We start from the raw sequence: 24,862 nt of genomic DNA on the forward strand, positions 1-24,862 counted from the left end.
TTAAGTTCAGCTCACTTTTAATGAAATAGTTCCGCTTTTACCATATTGTCAAAGTCACTGAAGACATTCTACATTCATCTGAAAATAGCGTTCAGCTGGTCAAATGACCTTAAAAGCAAACAAGCCTCATCACCCCCAGTGGATTCATGATGCAGGTTATGTACATGTTAGTGATACAGTACATTATAGGAAAATAACCCCAAACAACCCAAATGAGTGTGAATTGATATTTTTTAAAACAGCAAATTAACTTTACAAAATTCTCTTTTAAGGCTAACATCGGCAATATGATTATGAGACAAACATTATTGAGAAGCTACAACAGAACCGGTTCTAGCCTGGTTATCTTCCTGCAGTTGTACACATTTTGCCCGCTATGATTAACATTATCATTTTAGTCAGTCACTTAACAAACGCTCTTATGCCATATTAATATGACGTCTGAGTAAGTGACGAACTAAATCCATAGGGGGCCCCCTGGAGGTCACAGCCCCTGATCACGTTCCCCGTGTGTCCGATCAGTAATTCAACCATGATTACTACAAGTTTAGATTGTTAAATTAGTCCAGCAATCTAAACAAATGTAGGTGACATGGGCTAATTAAGTGACAGAAAAAATGTTGGACAACCACATGTCAAAATTACACCTTGTGTATTGTAACTCTTAACAGCACGTTGAGACCCCCCACTAAGTTGAGACCCCTATCAAAAAAATTGGGGTCGGGGCCCCCTAGCGGCCACGGGGCCCTAAGCGGTCTCTTAGTGGCTAGGGCCGGCTCTGCACTACAAATAAAATCAGATCATTCACAAGTATTCAACTTTATTCATAACATAGCAAAAGAGACCATTCATATAAATGTACGAGTTCTCCAGAAATAAAAACCAATCACTCTTTTTTTGTTGTTCAAATACCGGTCTTCCTCCCTGTAAACATTACAATAATTTATATAAAATTATTATATCAATCTCCCAAATTAAATCCGATTATTCATTTAAAAAAAAAAATCTCCACTGGTTTGTTTGTCTTCTTAAATATAAAACAGCAGGCTGTAAAAGTTCTTAAAAGAAAGGTGGAGAATAAAATCGCTTCCTAGGAGTAGAGTCCAGTCCACGGGTGCATCTCTATAGTCTAAAGTGGATTCCTCTCCCGTCTCCTTTCCTTCATCTGCATTGACATGTATTGGAAATACCCAGTAGGCACCATACTCCCTTCCCCATCCTATTTTTCAGAGCAGTTCAGATGAAGGAAAGGAGATGAAGACACACCCCATGAGTTCTGACCGAGTCTGGAAGACTCCCAGGTTGATGCTGTAGTTTTGTTTAGGGGGAAAATAGCATCCGATCATAGCTTCTTCCGGCGGGTGACTGGTTTGGGGAAGATGGCCTCCAGCACTCGTTTACGTCGGAGGTTCATCCGAGGGGCTTCGTTCTCCTCCACCACCCTCCTCCTTGTGGCACGCTGGGCCGGGCTGGGCATGGGAGAGATCAGATCCACCTTGGCTGGGGTAGGGGACGCCGGGGCTGCTTTGGGCCTGAGGGAGAGTTAGGGGGAAAATAAGAGAGGAACAGTCATCTTGTTGTGACTTCTGGAATATACACAGCCGAAGGAGTGGGGTAGGAGCATTCACATTGCAGATGGTGTGCTATTCTGAGGACAGATAGGGGAAGAAATCGAGAGAAAACACAGAGGGCTGTATGTCAAGAGGACTTACTTGGTTGTTCGTCTCTTGGTTGTTCTGGTTTTAGCAGCCGCCATCTCCACCTCCTCTCCTGACGAGTTCTTGTCCTGAGCAACAGGAAGATACACACAGCAGAGACCAAGCTTGAAGATGACCAACAGCAACCTGACATGGACCTAATGACCACGTCCCAGTTCCATTTCAACCCATAGCTCCTTCTGTGATCACAGCTCTGAGAGGATGGGATAGTTGAGCAAAATATGGCAAAGGCACCACTAATCGTATTGGAGGGATAGGCAGTGCCACCGTCATCACCGCCACGGAGGCTGTGGAGGAAAATTAAACACAGCCAGTCCTGTGTCTCGTCTAACGGTTAGTTTCAGTCTAAAGGATGTGACCAACTGACCTCGTTTACAGGGCGTGCTGCACTGGCGTCCGGTCGCCTGGTACGAGTAATGGGAGGCGCAGACACGCCATTCTGACAGGGCGACTCTGCTATCCTACCTGTCACAGACAGAAGGTCATCCCAAACGTCAGAGAGAGCCAAAACATTCATATTCCTCTACAAAGTTTGACGTTGTGGCCCAGGCCCGGTTACTGTCATGTGCTTTGTGACAACTGCTGATGTAAAAATGGATTTATAAAATACATTAGTTTGATTTGATTGTGGTGAAGACGTGGAGCTCCTTACCTCTAGTTCTCCTCCGAGGTGGTGAGTAGATAAATGAGTCCCTGACAGGGCTTCCCTGTTCGGCCTCGGACACCATCATCTCCACCATCGGGGGTGGAGAGGGCGCCCACTGACCTTGCGACTTAATACCTCTCCTATTGGCTTGCACCATCTCCGTGACGACCAAGGTCTCACCCACTTCCCGTTTGGCCTCCTCGTCGTGGAGTCTCTTGATGAGGGCGTCGGCCACAGGAGTTCCGGAGTCCACCTCCAGGGGCGTCTCCAACAGGGGCAGGTCCTCCTCCTGGTGGTTCCACAGACGGCTCCTGGTTGGTCGACAGAACGAAACGGGGGCGTCTTTTGTCTTCTCAGCGGTGCCTTCACCCCTCGTCTTCCTTAGGCTGCGGGGAGGGTCCACGGTGAACACTTCCTCTTTCTTTGTGAAGAGGGCGAGGTTCACACCCCTCCGGGTCGACTTGCGGGTCACCCTGCCTGGACTGCTGGTCTGCTTTATGTCCTCTTCATCGTTTGGCTTCTCTTCCTCAGGGGCCGCTGGGGTCTTGGTTTCAGTTCGGCTCTTCCTAGCACTGCGTCTAACCGACAGCACTGACCCCTTGCTGGCTGTTTCATCCATGGCTGTTGGTTCCTCTTCGCCCTCCACCTGGGTGTTCCTGGTCCGCCGAGTTCCCGTCCTCGGAGTGGCCTTCTGTTGGGTGCACCGTTTGGCCGGGGTGGGCTTGGAGTTGACCACAGCAGCCTCAGTGATGAGGACCGAGACCTCTTCCTCTCCTTTCCTCTCCTCTCTCCGAGGCTCGGGTTCTGGCTGGCGTTCGGTTTTCCGGGCGCTCCGTCGAGGGGTGACGGGAACTCTGGAGTCCTGTCCGTGATGGCCACTCCTGGTGATCCGTCTGGGCGTGGCCGGGACCTGAGAGTCCGTCTCCATCTCAGTCTGTCCTGCCAGCCTCTCGTCACCCTCTGACCCAGGTCTCTCTGGCTCCACTGAGGTGAACTTCACCGTCTTCCTCTGCATGGTGGCCCTGCGCGTTGGGGTGGATGGGGCTTTCCTGACCTCCAAGGTTTCAGACACAGACTCAGACTGGATGTTGCGAGGCTTGATGGGCTCCCTCTCCTCCTCACTTGCTGTAGAGAGCTTTGCGGTTTGAGGGGTAGCCAGATCGCTTACGGCTTCTCCCTGGGCAGGTTCATGGTTGTCTGACTGGATGGGTCCTTTGCTTTCTACCCGAGGCAGAGGCTGGTCTGCAGGGACAGCGACAGGCTCCTCCATCTCTTTCTCAGCATCCAGCTCAACGTCATCAGCCTTCATCTCCTCCTCTTGACTCTGAGCACACAGGACAGTCCCCTCTTCCATGGTCACCTCATCTGTTCCCTTCTTCGCTCTGCTGGGCTGCTCGTTCTCAACCAGGACTGGTGAAGGCTCTTCTGCTTCAGTTGGTTCAGCAGGGATCTCATCTGGCTCTTCTACATTGTCTACGTCAACATCTCCATCTTCAGCTGATCTGGTTGGTTCAGTCCCGGTCAGTTCATCTTCAGCCACGGCCTCAGAGGATTCAGGCAGGACGTCTGTGACTTGAGGAACATTCTCCTCCGACAAAGCCTCAGGTCCATCAGTCTCTGCCTCCGTCCAGCTATTAAAGCTTGCCTCCAAGGTATCCATCCCCTCCAGGGTCTCAGCCCCCTGTTCCTCCTGGGGATCAGCCTCAGCAAGGGGGCTGTCCTGGTCATCTGTGCCCAGGCAGATGACCTCCGGGTCAGCAGCAGGCTTGTCAGACGCTCTCTCTGCGGTCAGATGCTCAGTGGGTTCTAGTGGTACCTCCAGTGGTACGATGTCTGCATTCCCATCCTCAGTCTCCAGCATAAGAGAGAAGCTGCTGTGGGCTTCAGAGAGGGGTACCTCCGGCTCACTGCCTTCCCCCACCTCGGTTTGACCCAGGCGGACTCCATCTGCCAGGGCCTGCCCCTGCGCCTCCAGCAGCTCCAGAGGAACCAGCAGGGTGGTGGAGGGCTTCAGCTCTGTGTAGCAGACCCCCTCGTCTCCTGCTGCCCCCAGCCTGATCATCACCACCTCCCCGTCCATGTCATCCTCCACCATCTGTAGGGGAAACACACCGAGAAACTAATGAGAACTTTTATAGAGCACAATCTAGGTTAACAATCACAAAACAAGAGAGAACAGTCACCCACGGTATTTAGGTCTACACAACACTTATATGCATGAGTTAGAATTTCATAAGACCGCTTTACCTTTAGGTCTGCCTCTGGGGTGACCAATGAGAGCACGGCTGCGTCCTGCTCCGATAGGTCAGACAGGAACTGGGGATGTGGCTGTAGGGGCAGGGGAGCTCGCTGCCTCCCGTTCCCCTGCACCTCCTCGATGATCTCCACCTCACTGCCAGAGTCCTCAGAAGGGGCTTCTGACGAGGACAACTCCTCTTCATCCTCCGACGCAGCACTAGAGAGTTCCTCACTGTCGTTCAGGCTCACCACAGCTACAGGGAGGGGAGAGATCCATCAATTGCAGTCACTGATACAGGACAACAAGAAGTAACAAGCTATTCTGAACATTCCACACCATTGGTCGGTATTGGCCCGAGAGGTGCCAACTCCACTGCCGGCCAATCAGAACACATAATCCTTTGTGGTTGTAGCTTGTTCAGTTGGCCTGCGTTAGATCTCTGATCGCATGACCTAGGGTCATGGGGTAAAGGTCACGAGCAAGAGGTCACTCACAGTGGGAGTCGGTCCCGATGGTGTCTGACGAGGATACAGACTTCTGGGTGGTGAGGGCCGGGGGGGCAGTGATAAGGGCAGGCTCCTCCTCCTCCACCACGCCACACACCGGTTCACTGCACAGGGGGGAGAGGTTTAATATCAATGAATAGTTGTAAACACATACACACCCAATGCTGTTGTTGGGATGCGTTATCACCTGTTGAAGGAGGTCCAGTTGTCAGAAGTCTCGAGGATGCACGAGTGGGTCAGGGGTGGAGACAGGCCACTGCCAAATAGACGGCACTCTACAAACTTGTCTAGATCTACAAGAGGTAGAGAGGGAGGGAGAAGGCACAAGAGAGGGGTTCAACAAGGTCATAGTCATTATGCATAGGTTTAAAATCAACTGCATCGGGATCAGTCGTCTCTGTGTAAAACTCATCAAAGCTTCATATCCGATGCTGTTCGGTTGAGCTCGGTCAGCTTTTCCCACTGTGGTTATATCAGAGTTCCCTGCACTGAGCTCCACTCACAGGCCCTCTGCACATTATCAAAGTAAAAATCACTTGAAATGGTTGTGCCCTTGGCTTATACTGTGTGGAAGCTCTAAACTGTGCAAGACTTCCTAAAACCATTTAACGTTTCGGGTCATTTTTAACCCATCCCTTCAATTGAAAACCTCAACCTTGTGCTGGATGCATGCTCAATTTGGGTGTTCCTTTTGACTCAATACTACTCCTGAGAGAAGAATTTAACACAGGACATGAATGCAATGTTTTTACATTTGGCCGCTGGAGCAGCTGTAAGTTCTTCCTAGCGGAGTCCTCACAAGGGGAACCCTCACCTGTATGTTCCATGTCTTCCACTGGTTCAATCGGTGCAGTGGGTTGTGATTCATCCTCTCCAGTCTCCTCCTCTACCACCATCGCCACCTCTGGCTGCTCTGCAGTCTCCACCGCAGGCTCATGGTTGGGCTTCTCTTTCTGGTCAAGGTTCAGTTCCTCAAACACTTCCGTGTCTGGTGTCAGTTCTACTTCCTGTGTGAGCCTTGGTTCCACTACAATTTCATCATCCTGTTTAGCCTCAGGCTCTTCTTGTTTGGGGTTGACCTCCATCTCCTCTACTTCCTGGTCCAACTCCTGATCTACAGCCACTTCCTCTTGGCTGTTGATGGTCTCTTCCTTTACTTCCTGCCCTTCCTCCACAGACTGGAGGAGAGTTGGCTCATTGGCTGATGCAGGCTGCACTTCCACCTGTGGTGGCTGGACTTCTGGTACTGCTGGAGTTTTGAGGTTAACCACCACTTCCTCTTCATCTACGACTTCATTGGCTGGCTGTTTAAGTGCCTCCTCCCTCTCCAGGTCTTCAGGGAGAGGTGCATCATGGAACTCAAGGGTGGTGTCTATTGATAGGACAGAGGCCTGGCTCGTTTCCAGGCCCAGGCTGAGTCGTCCTGGCAATGTGGTTACCACAACGACCTCTTGGCCAGAGGAGCCGCTCTCAGACTCTCCTTTCTCTGGTGAGGGCTCGGGGACCGGTGGTGGCAGGAACTTCACATGTGTCACCTTCACCTCATCCTCCTCTAACTCTTCATCATCCTCATCAGCAGCAGCTGCAGGGTGTGATATCCAGGCCATCAGTCCAGCCTTGGGCAGTGGGGAGCCTCTGGTCAGCAAACTAATGTCATTCTCTGTTGCGATCTGCACAAAATAACATAAATCATTAACACACACAAGGGATACGTTTCTGAACGGTCCATGTTTGTTTACAAGAAGAAATCTCTAAATTCTAGGGGCGGCAGGTAGCCTAATGGTTAGAGTGTTGGGCCATTAACCGAAAGGTTGCTAGATCGAATCCCTGAGCTGACAAGGTCAAATCTGTCGTTCCGCCCCTGAACCAGGCAGTTAACCCACTGTTATTAGGCCGTCATTGTAAATAAGAATTTGTTCTTAACTGACTTGCCTAGTTAAATAACGTTAAATCTTTTTTTATTTTTTATGTTGCTAAATGTGGCCCAATGGTCCGGGGGTCTTACCCCATTGCTCCAGCGGAGGGGGCCTTTCTCTGGCATGGCCGTCTCCTTGGGGCACGGCGGGGGGGTGACAGAGCGCCCAGGGGAGGTAGTGGGGGTGGCCATGGGGCGCAAGCTGCTCCTCAGGATGGATTGGGGGGTGAAGGCCGAGAATACGGGGCCAGATGCCGCCAGCGCTCGTGCTCGCTACGGAAAGAGAACACAACCATGCAGAAAGTGGCGTTCAAACACAAACAAATTAGTTCAAAATGGAGGAAACGTTACAATGGTATCTGACTGCAGCAGACAGGCTCATGTCTCAGGCACAGTGGTATCCCAGACCATGAGACTTCTAGTTGGAGTTCATTTCCAACCTAGCTTGAAAATCCTATAAAACTAGGGTGTCGGGTCACCCCCGTGCCAGTGAGCCTCAACAGTGCCTTGGAATGGATGTAAGAGCGGTGATGGTCGACGCCCTTTCCCCATGGTCGGTGTCTCACCTTGACCACCTGTGGGGTCTGCAGCAGACTAAGCTCTGAGGCCTTGTTGATACTTTTTGGGGGGTTCCAGGAGGTGGCCGACCTGGGGGGCGTCAGCAGTGGCCGTGAGCCCTCTGGGGGAGTGGTCTGAGGGGAGGGGTGCACCACCAATTCTAGCAGCCTGGGGGCAGGAAGAGGAAGTTAAGAAAGCATGTCAGATGTGTCAAAGCCCTCTATACAATAGTGCTTCTTCCATACAAGCACACACTTGAGAAACATATACAGAACGAGAACTTCCACCCACATCTCCCATTGACATCAATGTACGATTTATTACATGCAAAAATGTCAAGTTTGGAGTTTGTCCCCCTGTGTCTTACCTGGACTTCCTCTTGGAGGTCATGGTGATGGGCGTGCCCACGAAGGCCTCGGGCAGATCCCGGGAGGGGAACAGGGGGCTGGGGCACAGTGCCTCTGCTGCACTGGGGCTGGGTGGTGTGGAGAGTGGACAACCATTCAATGAACAGAGATACAAAGCCACTTACCATTCACATCTTAGAGACAAACTAAAAGATAGGGTTGGGTTTGGGACAGGAACGAGCGGTCTCACCTCTTGAATGGTGAGGACTGGGGCGTGGCGTTCCCTCCCACCCACACCTCCTCGATCTTCGACAGGACATTGTTGATGAACGCAGCTCTGGTCAGCACGTTCTCATTGGCCGACCGCTTGGCGATGGTCGACAGGGGCTGTGGTCGCGACACTGTCGGAAGAACGCACGAGGAAGTCAAGGGTCACGCAAAAAACATGCAACACATCCGTTTTATACAAAAGGAATCAATGCATCCAAAACAGAGGCTGAAGGTCATAGTTGGTTCCACAGAATAGTGACAAACACACTTGTTCCAATTCACATGATGGTTGAATCCGAACAGAAGTACCACCAACATCCAAGTCAAGCATATTCTTGTCCGTTGAACACCGAAAGTGTGTGTACAGAGTAGTTAATGAGAAGCTAGAAGTTGGGTGAGACCCCGTACCCTCTCTGAGGATGGTTGCAGGGTGGTGGTACGGCTTAGACCTCTCAGTGGCCAGCTTCCTCTGGACCCGAGGGAGAATTTTCCCGTACTGGTCCAGGATAGAGTTCCTCGTGTGGGTTCTCTCCTTCAACTTGGGATCCCTCTCATTCTGGAGAACCGATATATGAACAGAATGGAAACATTTATGGAAACATACAGAAACACCGCACAATAACGCAAACCGCCGTCTCAACACAACCGGAACCCATGTTGGGGCTCCTTGATTGACTCGTTTCTAACACTTGTATTGTTCTCATTCCAACTTTTTGATTTACAGCATTTCTAGTTGTATGTTTGAGAATGACGAAGTGCATTAATGAGTCAGACTTACTTGAAGTTTATTCAATGTAAACGTGTACGTACCACCGCGTTCATCTTGAGGGTGTGGTTGAGCTGCAGGGCGGGGACGTAGTTGGCCTGCTGCAGGTAGTGCACCATCAGAAGCTCCCTGTTCTGGAGACCCCCTGTACACTGTAGGAACCTCTCCAAGCACTCCTACACACACACACACACACACACACACACACACACACACACACACACACTTCAAGAACAGGATAGGCACAACATCTGAACACAATAACTGTCTTTTTTAAATTTTATAATGATGAGCATTCAGCTAGCAACGCCAGCGTTCTGGGTTTGATTCGCACTGAGGCCACCAATACCAAAATGTATGCACTCACTGTTGCAAGTCACTTTGGATACAAGCGTCCACCAAATGGCATAATATATTGCATTATATATTTAGAAAATATACACTGAACAAAAATATAAATGCAACATGTAAAAGTGTTGGTTCCCTGTTTCATGAGCTGAAATGAAAGATAATCCATCCACCTGACAGGTGTGGCATATCAAGAAGCTGATGAAACAGCATGATCATTACACAGGTGCACCTTGTGCTGGGGGCAATAAAAGCACACTAAATGTACGGTTGTGTCAAACAACGCAATGCAAAAGAAGTCTGAAGTTTTTAGGGAGCATGCAATTGTCATGATGACTGCAGGAATGTCCACCAGAGCTGTTGCCAGAAAATGTCATGTTCATTTCTCTACCATAAACTGCCTCCAACGTCGTTTCAGAAAATTTGGCAGCACGTCCAACATGGCCTTACAACAGCAGACCACGTGTAAGGCGTCGTGTGGGCGAGCGGTTTGATGATGTCAATGTTGTAAACAGAGTGTCCCATGGTGGAGGTGGGGTTATGGTATGGGCAGTCACAAGCTATGGACAATGAACACAATTGATCTTGAGGCCCATTGTCTTGCCACTCATTCGCCGCCATCACCTCATGTTTCAGCATGATAATGCACAGCCCCATGTCGCAAGGATCTGTACCAAATTCTAGGAAATTGAAAATGTCCCAGTTCTTCCATGGCCTGCATACACACCAGACATGCCACCCATTGAGCATGTGTGGGATGCTCTGGATCGACAGCATGTTCCAGTTCCCGTCAATATCCACCAATTTCGCATAGCAATTAAAAATGAGTGGGCCAACATTCCACAGGCCACAATCAACAGCCTGAACAACTTAACGTGAAGGAGAGGTGTCGCGCTGCATGAGGCAAATGGTGGTCACACCAGATACTGACTGGTTTTCTGATCCACGCACCTACTTTTTATTTTTTAAGGTATCTGTGACCAACAGATGTATATCTATCTGTATTCCCAGTCATGTGAAATCCATAGATTAGGGCCTAATGAATTTATTTCAATTGACTGATTTCCTTACATGAACTGTAACTCAGTAAAATCTTTGAAATTGTTGCATTTACATTTTTTGTTCAGTATAGTTTAGCTTCCTGGTTTCAGCCACACTTTCAGAAAGGAAACCCGGGGGAACATGGCATCGTACCTGTTCAGCGAGGCCCAGGGGCAGTTTGAGCAGCTCCTTCATGAGACCCAGCTCCTGACAGGTCTCATAGAGGAACCTTAACAATTCCTCCACGTTCAGACGGTTGGATTGCTGCCTCAGCAAGGCCAACGCCTCCACTAGACACCTACACACATGGGAGGGGAGGTGGAGAGATTACACACACGTTTATGTTATCAAAACTCACAACGCAGTCACTGTTGGCAAGGATGCCAGGAAACACACCCCCACCTGTTGTGTAGCAACACAGAGAGGCAGAGTTGGGCCTGAGCAGTGGAGGAGAGAGGGGGCTTCATGACATGGAGGTAGCGTAGGGCAACTCCGTGTTGCCCCTGGCACATTAGAGCCTGCAGGACATGGCCGTGCTGCCAGCCCCACAGGGACGGGGAGGTGGCCGGATGCAGGAGAAGCTCCAGGGAGTTCTGGAAGGGTCAAAGGGGACAAATGGAGGACTGTTTTAGCACTACTAACTATCTACCAACTAATCATTCTAGAAAATATAACAGTATACGCCAAGGGTACAAAACATTAAGACTACCTGCCCTTTCCATGACATATACCGACCAGGTGAAAGACATGATTCCTTATTTATCTCCCTTATTAAATCCGCTTCAAATCAGACTAGATGAAGGGGAGGAGACGGGTTAAATACAGATTTTGAAGCCTTGAGATGGATTGTGTATGTGTGCCATTCAGAGGATGAACGGGCAAGACAGAAGACTGGTAAAGTAGGTGCCAGGCACAGCGGTTTGTTTTAAGTCCTGCAACGCTGCTGGGTTTTCCACACTCAACAGTTTCCCCGTGTGTATCAAGAATGGTCCACCGCCCAAAGGACATCAAGCCAACTTGAATCAACTGTGGGAGGCATTGGAGTCAACATAAGCCAGCATCCCTGTGGAACGCTTTCGACATCTTGCCCCGACAAATTGAGGCTGTTCTGAGGGCAAAAGGGGGAGGGAGGAGGGTCCAACTCAATATTTGGAAGGTGTTCCTAATGTTTGGTTTACTCTGTGTACATGACAAATTCCACATGGGAGTGTATGACAATGCTCATCAATTGTTGTGTGTGTACCTGGTGGTCGTGGTGGTCCAGCAGCCAGAGGCCCTGCACCAGCTTGACCAGGCCGATGGGGATTGCGAAGGCATTGGGGAAGGACTCCACAGACGCCCCGCTCTTGTTAGAAAAGTACATCACATCCAGCAGCAGGTAGATCACCTAGGGGAGGGGTTAAGGCTCAAACACACAGAAGGGGGAGATGTCGTGTCTCACTATTCGGTGTGTGCGCGTGCGTGCATGCATGTGTGGTGAATGTGGGTTAGGAGTGTAAGGACTGGACAAATCAATTTAAACCAACTCCCGGATATGAATATGTGGTCAAATGAGATGGACGGTGGGAAACAGAGGAGATCAGGATACGATGGCGTGCTTAGCAGTCTCATCAATGTTTTCCAGCAGGTAAATATCAAGCAGGCCCTGTGGACAGCAGAGAGAAGATGATCAACACAACCTGCGTTTCTTTTAGCTTTTGTCGTCCCATTTCCACATCGGAATGTCACTTCCATGGCATCAGTCAAAGCGTCGGCTCAAGGTGGGATTGTGACCATTTTTGGGCTGCGAGTGAGTATGCCTGGTTACCAAACGCTTACGTGTAGCGTAGGGGGCGGATACTGTCCCGTCCCACCCTCGTCCCGTTTCCACAGGTCAACCAAACGAGCCCCGCATTGGGCGACCAGGCCGTCAATCATCAGGCAATCGGCACACCACTTCCCCCTGAGCAGACGCAGGTGGTTAATTCGGAAGAGTTTTCCAGAACAGTCTAATTTGCAGTATTGCTTAGAACAGACCGTTGACACTAATATCACAGACAAAATTATCTTCATATCCAATATTACTGTACATAACAAAATAACTGAAGTTAAACTCCTCCGGTCTTGGGTCGAGGTGTTCTAACTGTTAGTTCTGAACCAGGTCGTTGCAGGTAAACGGCCTGATGTGAACAGCACTCACTTGGACAGTTGCTGCAGCTCCTCTCTGCGGAGGGTGTAGTAGTTCTGGATAACTGAGTAGCTGTAGAACGGCCTGGAGATCTGCACAGCGTCCTCATCTGGTTGTGGGTGGGGGGGGGGGGTTACCACTATTATACATCTGTTACCAGTGGACATCTCTAGGGCTGCATCCAAAACGGTGTCCTATAACTACTTTTGGTGTACACAATGAAAGTGGTCTGAAGACTAGTCTCCAAAAAAAGGGTTCACTGGAATATGGTCTGACCTCAACACGACAGATGTTTGAATTGCTTCAGCACACGGTCTTACCGGAGCCCTCAGGCAGGAGACCGGTCCGACAGAACCATAGGACCACCCGTGCGTACTGGGAGATGAGGCTGGACACCAGGTTCTTATTGAGGAGTCCCAGCAAACCTGTACACAGAAAATGCCTATGATGCCCAACTCTGACACCTCATGACGTGTGAATGTGTTGAGGAGTGGAGGCCACCGACACATGCACTTGTGTGCCTCAGTCTCTCCCTCTCGAAATGTTGCTGCTCCGCTTGCACCCGCCCAGCTTCCCATTGAAATTAATTTGCCCCCTACAACAATGCCCCTCGGGCTTTACCTCTCTGAGTGAGTTCCTGTGCCTCGCTGAGCAGACAGTGGAAGATGGTGCTCAGGTTCCCCAGTAGTCTCTGGCTGTGCTGCAGCAGCTGGAGGGTCTGGGGGTCCGTGAAGTTAGACGAGCTGTCAAACAGGGGCGCACCTGGGCAGAGACACGCATTTAGGAAAGACGGAAGTCAGAAAACACATCCCAAATCTGCTGCGCCAAGAAAAGATTGGAAATCCATAAATGCTTCTAGAATTCTATTTTTTTAAGTATCTAAAACACAGCCACAAGTTGCTACAGTTACCAAGCAAATACGCCACTGCGAGTATTAAATAATCCAATGTAAAGAAAGCAGTGTCACAAGAGCTGTGCTGACAGACAGTGTCATACACTGTAGCAGGGAAAGAAAAAGAATAAACAAAAAAAAAAAAAACTCACATATGCCGTCCAGCTCTTCCTTGGTGAGAACCACCTTGTCCCAGGCCCACTCCAGAATGTAGCGCAGGTTCACCGCAGAGCCTGGTTGCTCTGTTAAGGCCAACAATGTTACTTTAGAGAAATCCAATATAGGTGTACATCTCAATAAACTAAACAGGCTCCCTCTCCATCTGCACTTATGCGAGTGAACTGGGCTTGGCGAGCAAATTCTGGCTTCCACCATTATTGTTTTCACCTGTCCTGTGTATACCGATCAATGTATATGTAGTAGAGGAGATGAGGAAAGGAGGCCACCGTGCAGTAATGAGACGCAGCCAGGGTTGATCTAACTAACAGTGTGTTGCCTCACCTTCAGCGGTCCACTGTTTGATACAGCCAGTGATCAGACCCAGGGAGCTGGTCTCTACCGCCGTGGACAAGATGGCGTCCAACTGCTCCTCCTGAGCAGAGAGAGGGAGACAGTTTGGCCCATTTACAAAACAACCTTCACCGCAGAGCTTTATCCATGACCTCGCAATGCATCCACGTGGAATTACATAGTTCCTAAACTCTTCGGCGCTAGAAAGTTGGTCGAACAAACAGGAGCGACCTGTGAAAAGAGGCAGTGTCTGTACCTGAGAGAGGCTGGAGGGCTGCACGTCGGCCAGGCGAGAGGAGAGCAGGCCAGACATCAGGCAGCGGGAGTAGCCGTTTGAGATGACTTCACTGGAGCAGGAAGCAGCCTTCCTCAGGAAGCTCAGAGTCTGAGACAGGAATCACATTAACTGTTTTTGCTAAGATAAAATGATACTGTACGGACTACGGATGACAATAGGATGTGTAGCCAATTGTGTTGTGACACCCGATTATAACATCCACTGTGCCTGACCACTAGGGTAAACTCACCTCTTTCTGATAGCCAGAGCAAGTTAGGTGCACGAGGCCAGTGTTGAGCAAACAGGTTGCATCTGTTCCAAGGGGGGGAAAAAACTACTTAGCACGTTAAAGACACTTACAAAACTGATCTCAATGGCTCCAAAGAGCTACATGTATTTCCAATTACTCAGTGCAACCAATGTCTCTGAACATAGTCCTCTTCTCAACTGAAGCCTTTTCCTTTAGAAAACCTTTTACGGTGAGGGTGTTTAAAGCAGGGGTCGGCAACAAGCGGCCCGAAACCTTCCAACAAGTGATTGATTTTGGCCTCCCGCAAAAGCTCTTTAGTGTAGGATTTTCATTTTTCGGTAATTAAAGAAATAAAAATAAATAAAGACTAAAACCACCAGGAATCAAGCAAATTGTCTTTTAACAAGGGTGTTTGCAAGAATTCCCACAATATAAAAAATTGTAATAGGTATGAAATTGCGTAAAACAATACAAATAAATCTATTTTTTGGGTTTAGTTTTAGTCAATCTGCAGTGTTCACATTATTATAATTATGTTCCGTCCCCCCCAATGATCCGCTCCAAAAAAATCAGCCCTGAATCTAGTTGCCTACCCCTGGTCTGAAGGCTCTGGCAGCGTGTGGGTATTTATGTGTGTGTGTGTGTGTGTGTGTGTGTGTGTGTAACTTGCCGAAGTTGTATGTGGTGGGTTTGAAGAACTGTTCTGGCGGGGGGCTGGTGTAGGGCAGGCCACGGCTCAGGCTGCGCTCGTGCACCAGGATGTCCAGCAGGGGGCAGGGCGACGTCATCTCCACCACCGTGTCCAAAGACCACACGGCAAGGTAGGGACAGCTGCGCAGAGACTCCCCCGTTCTGACACACACACACAAACTCAACCATTGCTGATGTGAAAATAATTTCACATTGACATCGAACAACGTAGACTTGTTTGTAAAAATCTAATCTACAATATACGTCAAAATACATGCAGAAAACATAAGTGAGATAACTAATAACAAATCATCTGATTCTTAAACGCCTGGCATTATGAGCAGTTGGGCACAACACGGAATTTGAGGCGGCAACCGTGGTCACATTTACATATGGACTGTTGATGGGATATTTCGATGGCAGAATGCTACCTTAGAGAGTCGGGCATCTGTGCGTGGTACCATCGGTTTATGTCAAAGACGCCGATGTAGGTGGAGGGGTTGCCCTGTCCATAGGCCTTCACCTGCCAGCTGAAGATGGACACGCTGGTGTCTGGAGATGCAACTAACGAGGAGAGAAGGAAGCCTTAGGACAAGCAGAGACCACAATGAAAAAGCAAACAACCACATTTGTTCATTTCCCCCCTTAGGGTCAGATTCATTAGTGCACACTGTGGAAAATTGTTACGCAACGGACAAGTTCAGGTCTCCGTTTGGTGTCTAGTAAGTCAATACCACCCAGGTAGGTTACTGAGACAGAGTATTTTCTGGTAAATAAGACACCAATCTAATCCTAAACAGAAAGAGATGGGATGAGTTGAGATAAAAATGAAGGCAGGGGTACCTTCATTCATACTCTCGTCTCGGTCTGGGTGGTGTCGGAACTTCTCAATGGTCTGGCAGCTGAGCAGGCGGGTGTTGGTGGTCTGAGCCCTGGGAGGGAAGGCGGTGCTGCTCAGCTCCTGACTGTACCGCTCCTCACAGTACTCCAGACCCTAGGAGGAGGGAGGGAGAGGTAACGATGGAACGTTTAAAAGGTCTCAACGCAGTGCATTTTAATATGTCCAAGTAAAAAAGAAGTATGGTTGTGATTGGGAATAACAGGTGACTAAATTTAATCTTTAGGACTGAGAAAGCTCCAGAGAGACTTTGAAACCGTCAAGCTTTTGGGCTTTAAAAGCATGTTACCAGTCCAAATACTTGACCCAGAGCATTCGGTTGACTGCCCACACTGAGTCTTTCCCAAACAAAGGGGGCATTGAACAGAAGTTGGACACGGCGCGATCCGCGGCTGGACGCGGGAATAGCTCCTTATTTCATTTAGAAAGAATAAGATCCTTGAGGTGAACAATTCTGTATCTATTGGGGGCTCGAAAGAGACCAGAACAGATGGGCCATTTACCAATTACACAGAATAGATCAAGACAATAAGGCTGTGTTTACACAGGCAGCCCAATTCTGATCATTTCCCTGTAATAGGGAAAAATAACAAACTTGGGCTGCTTAAATCAACTCAGCCTAAGAAGGTAGCTAAGTAAAAACCTAGAAGACGGTTGATATTATGGTTACCTCATAGAATATCTTCCCTGAGGCCAGACACTTCCTCTCACTGAAGGCCAGCTGGAGCAGGTGGAGGCTGACCCCGTCCGCCTCACTAGAGAGAGAAACAAAATGTTTAAAAAATGAAAATAAAACAATTTGCGTAATTTCCCCAAATCTGAAAATCTTATTCAAGGTTTCAAAGACCTCGGGTGAGAATAGACGACCCGTCCTGTTGGGAGGACGCAGAGTGCTGTGGGTTGGCAGCGCACAACATTGCTGCCTGCCATAAAATGAGGGACAGTGTGACAGACCAAACAACCTGTCCTCTATGCCATTGTTATTTTTTTTTTAAATCACGTAATTTTTTAATTTAAATTATTTTACCCCCCTTTTTCTCCCCAATTCCATGGTCACCAATTGGTAGTAGTTACAGTCTTGTCTCATCGCTGCAACTCCCGTATGGACTCGGGAGAGTCGAAGGTCGAGAGCCATGCTTCCTCCGAAACACAACCCAACCGCACTGCTTCTTGACACGTCCTTGGCACGTCCAACCCGGAAGCCAGCCGCACCAATGTGTCGGAGGAAACAACGTGCACCTGGCAACCTGGTCAGCGTGCACTGCGCCCGGCAGGAGTCGCTAGTGCGCGATGAGACAAGGATATCCCTGCGGCCAAACCCTCCCCAACCCGGCCGAAGCTGGGCCAATTGTGCGCCGCCCAATGGGCCTCCCGGTCGCGGCCGGCTGCGACAGAGCCTGGGCTCGAACCCAGAATCTCTGGTGGCACAGCTAGCACTGCGATGCAGTGCCGGAGTTGAACAGTGTGATGTGACCGCAGTGTACCACGGCTGCATTTACATACAAGCTGTGAAATGCCAAGCTTCCACTATACTGCTTCAACTGATCTAGTCCTCTCAGACATGTGAACACCAAAGGGGCTGGGAACCCACATTTTTTATTATTTTTATTTCACCTTTATTTAAAAAAAGGTTGGTCAGTTGAGAACAAGTTCTCATTTACAACTGTGACCTGGCCAAGATAAAGAAAAGCAGTGTGACACAAACACAGAGTTACACATGGAATGAACAAACGTACAGTCCATAACACAATAGGAAAAAAATCTATATACAGTGTGTGCAAATGAGGTAAGATTAGGGAGGTAAGGCAAAAATTACAATTTAGCAATTAACAATGGAGTGAGATGTGCAGAAGATGAACGTGCAAGTAGAGATGCTGGGGTGCAATGGAGCAAAAAATAATAATAATCATAATATGGGGATGAGGTAGTTAGATGGGTTATGTACAGCTGCAATGATCTGTAAGCTGCTCTGACAGCTGGTTCTTAAAGCTTGTGAGGGAAATATGAGTCTCCAGCTTCAGTGATATTTGCAATTCCTTCCTGTCATTGGCAGCAGAGAACTGGAAGGAAAGGCGGCCAAAGGAGGCTTTGGGGGTGACTAGTGAAATATACCTGCTGGAGCGCGTGCTACGGTGGATGCTGCTATGGTGGCCAGTGAGCTGAGAAAAGGCGGGGCTTTACCTAGCAAAGACTTATAGATGACCTGGAGCCAGTGGGTTCGGCGACGAATATAAAGCGCGGGCCAGCCAACAGGTCGTATATGGGGCTTTGGTGACAAAACTGATGGCACTGTGATAGACTGCATCCAATTTGCTGAGTAGAATGTCAGAGGCCATTTTGTAAATGACATCGCCGAAATCGGGAGCCGATTCTAGATTACATTTTTGGATTGGAGATGTTTAATGTGAGTCTGGAGAGTTTACAGTCTAACCAGACACCTAGGATTTGTAGTTGTCCACATATTCTAAGTCAGAAATGTCCAGAGTAGTGATGCTGGACGGGCGGGCAGGTGCGGGCAGCGATCAGTTGAAGAGCATGCATTTAGTTTTACTTGCATTTAAGAGCAGTTGGAGGCCACAGAAGGAGAGTTGTATGGCATTGAAGCTCGTCTGGAGGTTAGATAACAAGGTGTCCAAAGAAGGGCCAGAAGTATACAGAATGGTGTCGCCTGCGTAGAGGTGGATCAGATGATCACCAGTAGCAAGAGCAACATCATTGACATATACAAAGAAAAGAGTTGGCCCGAGAATTGAACCCTGTGCCCCCCCCCCCCCATAGAGACTGCCAGAGGTCTGTACAAAAGGCTCTCAGATTTGACACACTGAACTCTGAGAAGTAGTTGGTGAACGAGGCGAGGCAGTCATTTCAGAAAACAAGGCTGTTGAGTCTGCCGATAAGAGTGTGGTGATTGACAGAGTCGAAAGCCTTGGCCAGGTCGATGAATACGGCTGCACAGTACTGTCTTTTGTCGATGGCGGTTATGATATCGATTAGGATCTTGAGCGTGGCTGAGGTGCACCCATGACCAGCTCGGAAACCAGATTGCATAGTGGAGAAGGTACGGTGGGATTTGAAATGGTAGGTGATCTGTTTGTTAACTTGGCATTCGAAGACCTTAGAAAGGCAGGGTAGGATAGTTATAGGCCTGTAACAGTTTGGGTGTAAAGTGTCTCCCCCTTTGAAGAGGGGAATGACTACGGCAGCTTTCCAATCTTTGGGGATCTCAGATGATACGAAAGAGAGGTTAAACAGGTTCGTAATAGGGGTTGCAAACAATTGCGGCGGATAATTTTAGAAAGAGAGGGCCCAGATTGTCTAGCCCAGCTGATTGGAGTTGAAACTGTTCCACCAGTTCCATTGTGCCGGGCAAGTGAAAACAAGCACACCTCACACGGTTTTTGAAATACACATTGCACGCAGATCTGGTGTGTGCAGTACACACTACGACCCCTTCCAAGAGGCCTCGAGCTTTGCGGCCCAGGCAGGAAGACCGGCAGGTGGAGAGGGAAGGACAACTTACCTGTCCTGGGCAGACTGGACAGCCCACAGGTAGCAGCAGTTACGGGGGTCGTTCTCTGGCTCCTGGAAGGTGAACGCGTACACTGGCACCCTTCCGCCCTCTAGCTGGGAGTGATACCTGGGGGAGAACACAGCAGAGGAGGCCGTCAGACCAACCCACACAGTCTGTGGCTTTCCCATCGTGTCACCACTGGGTCGTCAACTCACTCCTTCTTGAGCGTCTTCATGTTCCAGAGTTGCAGGTATCCGTCGGAGAAGCCCACGGCCAGCTGGTTGGTGCGGGGGATGTACTGCAGGGCCGTGGCCCCCGTGCCCGTGGGGCTGCTCAGCTGCAGACAGAGGTGTCTCCCCTGGCGCGTCTCCTGCTCGCGCAGCCGGGGGATCTCAGCCGGAGACTTAGTCACTACCTCCAGGTCTGGAGAGGATGGTTAGAGATGAAAAAACAAAAACAAAGACACATTGAACACTCTCACACAATCTTCAGAGGGACTGCTGGCCAGTAGAGTTTAAGTTATGTAAATTTAAGCACACACACACACACAAAGGCTGACCTGAGGCCTCCAGCTCGCTCTGGCTGCAGGACAGGTCATCCAGACACAGGTCCACCAGGAGGACGTGTCCCAGGTCCGTGACCACAGCTGCCACGCCAAAGAACCAGCGCAGGCTTTGGTGGAGGTGCTGTGTGCTAGCACTGGCCCCGCCATAACTCACCAGGGGCTCGATGGCCGTGATCTGCCAATCAACACATTAGCAGTTAGTCAGTCGACGTCACAATCAATCAAATCAACCGGTTGATGAAAGCGAAAGGAGTGGAGGGTGAGCGAGAATATGAAAGAGAGAGACAGGAAGATGAGAGCACTCACCCTGCCCGGTACGACCACGGCCTTGACCACTCGGGAGATGCCCAGGTCGTAGAGACACAGCATGCTACCCTGGGCCTCCTCCAGGCACACCAGCAGCCCCGTCCTCTTCAGCCAGGAGAAGTCCCTGGCCGCCAGCACGCCTGGAGGGTGCTCCCCCTCGCCGCTAAAGCAGTAGGCGGACAGACGCTCGCCCGTCACCGCATGGACCACCTCCAGCTGGGGCCCACATGCCAGCCAGGCCAGCCCGCTGCGACCTGCGCCATGGGAGAGGGGAGCACATCAGTGAGGTAGGGAGGAAGCAGACAGGCAGGGCCTACTGGTTGACAAGTTTATTATAGAACCCCTCCATTTATAACATGATACTGCATGCTTGGTTTCATTTGTATGATATGAAGACTGAAGAATGCAGAAATGCAAAAGGTGATGGCTAAAACGTGGACAGGAAACGTTTTTTTGGTTGTTGTGAAGTTTGGGAATTGAGGGTGCCGACGGTACAGGCCCAATTCGTGACTATGCCATACTTCCACCCTCTCCAGCGTGGTCAGCTGGTGAGCGACGGCCGCCGTGCAGACACACGTCGACTTACCGACGGTGAACTTCCCGCGCAGCACAGAGTCCAGGGTGATCTCATCCTCCCCCAGAGCGTCGACAGTCACCTTCGGGAAACACAGCAGGCTGCTGGTGACCTGGGCAGCCAGGTCACGCATGTTCACTCACTGCACACAAAACATGACAGCGTTACGTACACAAACAAAACATGAAACATTGCATTACTTTTGCAATTCTTTAGAGTACTTCGTATCGTCCAAACTTTGTGGATGTGGCACATATGGGCGTCAAAACCTACAGGGTTCTCGTTGCTTTCTACAGTAGCACCACGCTCCAAGGTTTAGCAACTCAATTCAAATCAGACAATAAGAAAGTGAAAACTGTCCCTCTGTAAGCCTACACCAGGTTTTTATCTTTGGGGCTATTGGGGGGGGAGACCTCCCCACAAGAGAGGTCTTTCAGCAGAGTTATGGTTCCCAGTTGTCAAAGGTTTGGGCTCTGGGCCTGCTGGAGTAACAGCAGCAGCCAGCATGGGTGTCTGTGCACGTGTCCTTGTCTTGGTGCTGAGTAACATGTTGACAGGTGTGAATATAGTAGCCCATTGACATCCAGTATCATGTACAAGTTTGAGCTTTGAGGATGATTCAAACACTCCTACATGGCATGTTGCTCAGTGTTAACTTTTCACTGTGGTTAACGGTTTACCCACTTCATTCCCCATGACGGACAATGTGATCTTGGGGACCTATCGTAGAGAGCCTTGTATAGATGTTGAATAGTGACCCTTGAATGTACAAGTGTCAGAGCGCAAGCACAGCTTTCTGTGCCACTGTAGTGCAACGTTTGACCAAACTCTATTCAAGTATGAGTCTGGCCTAGAGCAAAACAGTGTCTTTCACCAAATAATTACTAGACTGGCCTGGGATTTTCATAACATGCCATGTGTCACGCAAGGGTCAAGGCACCATTGCAAATACCACTAGGCTTCGGCGATACACCGTATACAGGGGTATCTGGATATAGCCACAGGATGGTTTTACAATACCTACATTTTGATATTTGTAGCTACTTTTTTAAGTAAATACCTTTACTTAATGTTAGGAGATGAAGCAGATTGCGTTCTTCATTTCACCAGTCACATTACTTAACATCAGGAAGCTCACGTAGTTTCCAGAACAGGCGAGCCAGCCACGTGTTTGTTTGTCAATACCACAACAGGGGAAAGCGGGAACAGGTGAGTCCAGCTGTGTGTTGACAGGGGTCACGTTTTACATTGAAAGTCAAGTGTTTTTTTTTTGCTTTAATAGAGTGATCAGGGACGTGCAACTATAGCCATCCTTGACAGAAAATACAGTAGCGCAACACATTTGGCAGAAAACTGCTTAAATTTTCATCAGATGGCAACACTGTTTTAGCTGGCAGATAGAGCTTAAAATGAAAAAGCAGTCTTTATGCAGAAAACAATGCACGGCCATCATATTTCTAATGTTTATTATAAAACTAATGTAACCAACGGTATTTCCTAATGTTTAGCTTCAAGTTTATCTTGCATTTTAACAGAGAAAAGTAGGTTGGCTACACAAAGTACTGGAGAAAAGTAGCTACACATCAGTCAGAGCGCTGTTTTTGATAGATGACAATTCACGAACGGGCATCCAGAGTGGAGAAGAGCAACTAAAGCACAAAATGCGTTTGATGCTGAGTAGGGTTGCACATTTTGGGGAATATTCAGTGGAAAGGGAATACTGAGTGATCCTTCGTATCTCCCAAAAACATTTTGAACATACGTGTGTAGAATGATAGTTTCTAGACTAAAGCTTTGGTTGTCTTCCTCTCAGGCTTCCATGTCTTCTCCCTGGACCTCCTCAATGTCCACCTCTTAAACACTGAGGCCTCATCATCACGGTCCCTTTCCAACCTTGTTGAGGATGGCTCATAGGCTCAAAGAGCCTCAAAATTGCCTAGATGGCCACCAATTTTTCAACCCTTGTATTGGTCAGCCTGTTGCGTGCTTTGTTGTGTGTTCCCAAACAAAGACCAGTTGCGCTCTGATGCGGCTGATGTTGGTGGGATTTGGGGGATGGAGGCAACAGAGGAAAGAGCCTCAAATCCACAAAGTCCCTTCCACCAGGTGGCTGATGAGATATGTTGGCACGACTGCCATATTGCATCTCCATGCCAAAGCCCTGGCTTGGAAGTGTACTTCACCAGACTGCCAAGAACCTTGCCCTAATCGAGACACGGTAGTGATGACACCATAGACCTCGTTGATCTCTGCACCAGACAGGATGCTCTTGCCAGCATACTTGGGGTCCAACATGTACACTGCGGCGTGTATGGGCTTTAGGCAGAAGTCTTCATGCTTTTTGATGTATTTCAGAACGGCAGTTTCCTCTGTTTGGAGCAACAGTGAAGTGGGCAGGGCAGGAGTCTGAATATCAGACAGGATGGCATTGTCTCCCTCAATCTGTGCAACAGCTACTGCTGTAGGTTTTAGGAGTTTCAGGCTGCTTACCACTCTCTCCCAAAATACATCATCCAGGAGCATCCTCTTGATGGGGCTGTCAATATCGGCAGACTGTGATATGGCCATTTCTTGGAGACTCCTTCCCCTCTAGGAGACTGTCAAACATGACAACACCACCCCAACGGGTGTTGCTGGGAAGCTTCAATGTGGTGCTCCTTTTCTTCTCACTTTGCTTGCTATAACTTGATGACCTGTCACATACCTAACTGTTTCCTTGGCTCTCTTGTAGAGTGTAGCCATTGTTTTCAGAGCCATGATGTCCTCGAGGAGCAGATTCAATGCATGAGCAGCACAGCCAATGGGTGTGATGTGAGGTTAGAAGTTCTCTACTTTAGACCAAGCAGCCTTCATGTTTGCAGCATTGTATGTCACCAATGCAAATACCTTCTGTGGTCCAAGGTCATTGATGACTGCCTTCAGCTCATCTGCATTGTAGAGACCGGTGTGTCTGTTGTCCCTTGTGTCTGTGCTCTTGTAGAATACTGGTTGAGGGGTGGAGATGATGTAGTTAATTATTCCTTGCCCGCAAACATTTGACCACCCATCAGAGATGATTACAATACTGTCTGCTTTCTCTATGATTTGCTTGACATTCACTTGAACTCTGTTGAACTCTTCATCCAGCAAATGAGTAGATAAAGCATGTCTGGTTGGAGGGGTGTATGCTGGGCGAAGAACATTCAGAAATCTCTTCCAATACTCATTGCCTGTGAGCATCAGATGTGAACCAGCTGCATACACAGCTAGAGCAAGACATTCACCAGCATTTCTCTGACAACATTCCTCCATTGAGTCAAAAAAAACGTATGCTTCCAGGAGAACCATGAGCTGTTTCTGTCGATAAGGTCTCAGATTCAGCATTGTCACCTTGAATTAGAAGTAGAGGGACTTTTGTCAGAGGTTGCTTGTTGGGAGCGCTGAGGGAACTAAATGCACTTGGCCAGATTATTCTGCATCTAAATTGGATTCTTCACATATGATTTGGCACAGTATTTGCAAATGTACAGAGCTTTTCCTTCTACATTAGCTGCAGTGAAATGTCTTCACACATCAGATAGTGCCCGTGGCATTTTCCTGTAAAGATTAGAAAAAAATGAGTAAAAATAACTAATACAATTCTATGTACAGATAAATAGTTAAGCAGTTTAATCTAACAACTCCTTTGTGAGATAAATGTGTTAAAATGAAACTTGTATGGAAACAGGTGAAATAACACTCAGTTAACAGCAAGCTAAAACCCACATGGTAGCAAAAACTAACGAGCATAAATTGTTAACAAGTTAAAATGATTTAAAACACACTTTGCTGTTGGCTAATATTTACTAGTTAACAAAGAATAATGTAGGTCATATAAAATATATTCACC

General features: G+C 48.7%; 1 protein-coding gene across 2 annotated transcripts in view; it reads right to left on the minus strand.

Annotated features, from left to right (window-relative positions):
* LOC118371411 (protein ELYS-like) overlaps nt 1-24,862 on the minus strand; it is a 27,240-nt gene continuing 2,378 nt past the window's right edge. For both annotated transcript variants that reach the window (XM_035756828.2, XM_035756829.1), the window contains exons 2-36: nt 21,007-21,136; nt 20,421-20,674; nt 20,109-20,289; nt 19,765-19,972; nt 19,559-19,675; nt 16,709-16,793; nt 15,984-16,134; nt 15,572-15,704; nt 15,121-15,302; nt 14,451-14,512; nt 14,180-14,308; nt 13,915-14,005; nt 13,566-13,655; nt 13,143-13,283; nt 12,842-12,946; nt 12,534-12,630; nt 12,173-12,296; nt 11,943-11,999; nt 11,598-11,741; nt 10,757-10,947; nt 10,508-10,652; nt 9,010-9,141; nt 8,608-8,755; nt 8,180-8,330; nt 7,950-8,057; nt 7,591-7,750; nt 7,115-7,297; nt 5,924-6,779; nt 5,297-5,402; nt 5,098-5,213; nt 4,612-4,856; nt 2,371-4,459; nt 2,086-2,183; nt 1,713-1,786; nt 1-1,532 (exon numbers count right to left, since the gene is read on the minus strand). In XM_035756828.2, the coding sequence (XP_035612721.1) occupies nt 1,343-1,532; nt 1,713-1,786; nt 2,086-2,183; nt 2,371-4,459; nt 4,612-4,856; nt 5,098-5,213; nt 5,297-5,402; nt 5,924-6,779; nt 7,115-7,297; nt 7,591-7,750; nt 7,950-8,057; nt 8,180-8,330; nt 8,608-8,755; nt 9,010-9,141; nt 10,508-10,652; nt 10,757-10,947; nt 11,598-11,741; nt 11,943-11,999; nt 12,173-12,296; nt 12,534-12,630; nt 12,842-12,946; nt 13,143-13,283; nt 13,566-13,655; nt 13,915-14,005; nt 14,180-14,308; nt 14,451-14,512; nt 15,121-15,302; nt 15,572-15,704; nt 15,984-16,134; nt 16,709-16,793; nt 19,559-19,675; nt 19,765-19,972; nt 20,109-20,289; nt 20,421-20,674; nt 21,007-21,127 (7,464 nt within the window). In that variant the 5' untranslated portion in view covers nt 21,128-21,136 and the 3' untranslated portion in view covers nt 1-1,342. The remainder of the gene's footprint in view (nt 1,533-1,712; nt 1,787-2,085; nt 2,184-2,370; nt 4,460-4,611; nt 4,857-5,097; nt 5,214-5,296; nt 5,403-5,923; nt 6,780-7,114; nt 7,298-7,590; nt 7,751-7,949; nt 8,058-8,179; nt 8,331-8,607; nt 8,756-9,009; nt 9,142-10,507; nt 10,653-10,756; nt 10,948-11,597; nt 11,742-11,942; nt 12,000-12,172; nt 12,297-12,533; nt 12,631-12,841; nt 12,947-13,142; nt 13,284-13,565; nt 13,656-13,914; nt 14,006-14,179; nt 14,309-14,450; nt 14,513-15,120; nt 15,303-15,571; nt 15,705-15,983; nt 16,135-16,708; nt 16,794-19,558; nt 19,676-19,764; nt 19,973-20,108; nt 20,290-20,420; nt 20,675-21,006; nt 21,137-24,862) is intronic.

The sequence above is a fragment of the Oncorhynchus keta genome, chromosome 35 (assembly GCF_023373465.1).
Source record: "Oncorhynchus keta strain PuntledgeMale-10-30-2019 chromosome 35, Oket_V2, whole genome shotgun sequence".
NCBI classification, from domain to species: Eukaryota; Metazoa; Chordata; class Actinopteri; order Salmoniformes; family Salmonidae; genus Oncorhynchus; species Oncorhynchus keta.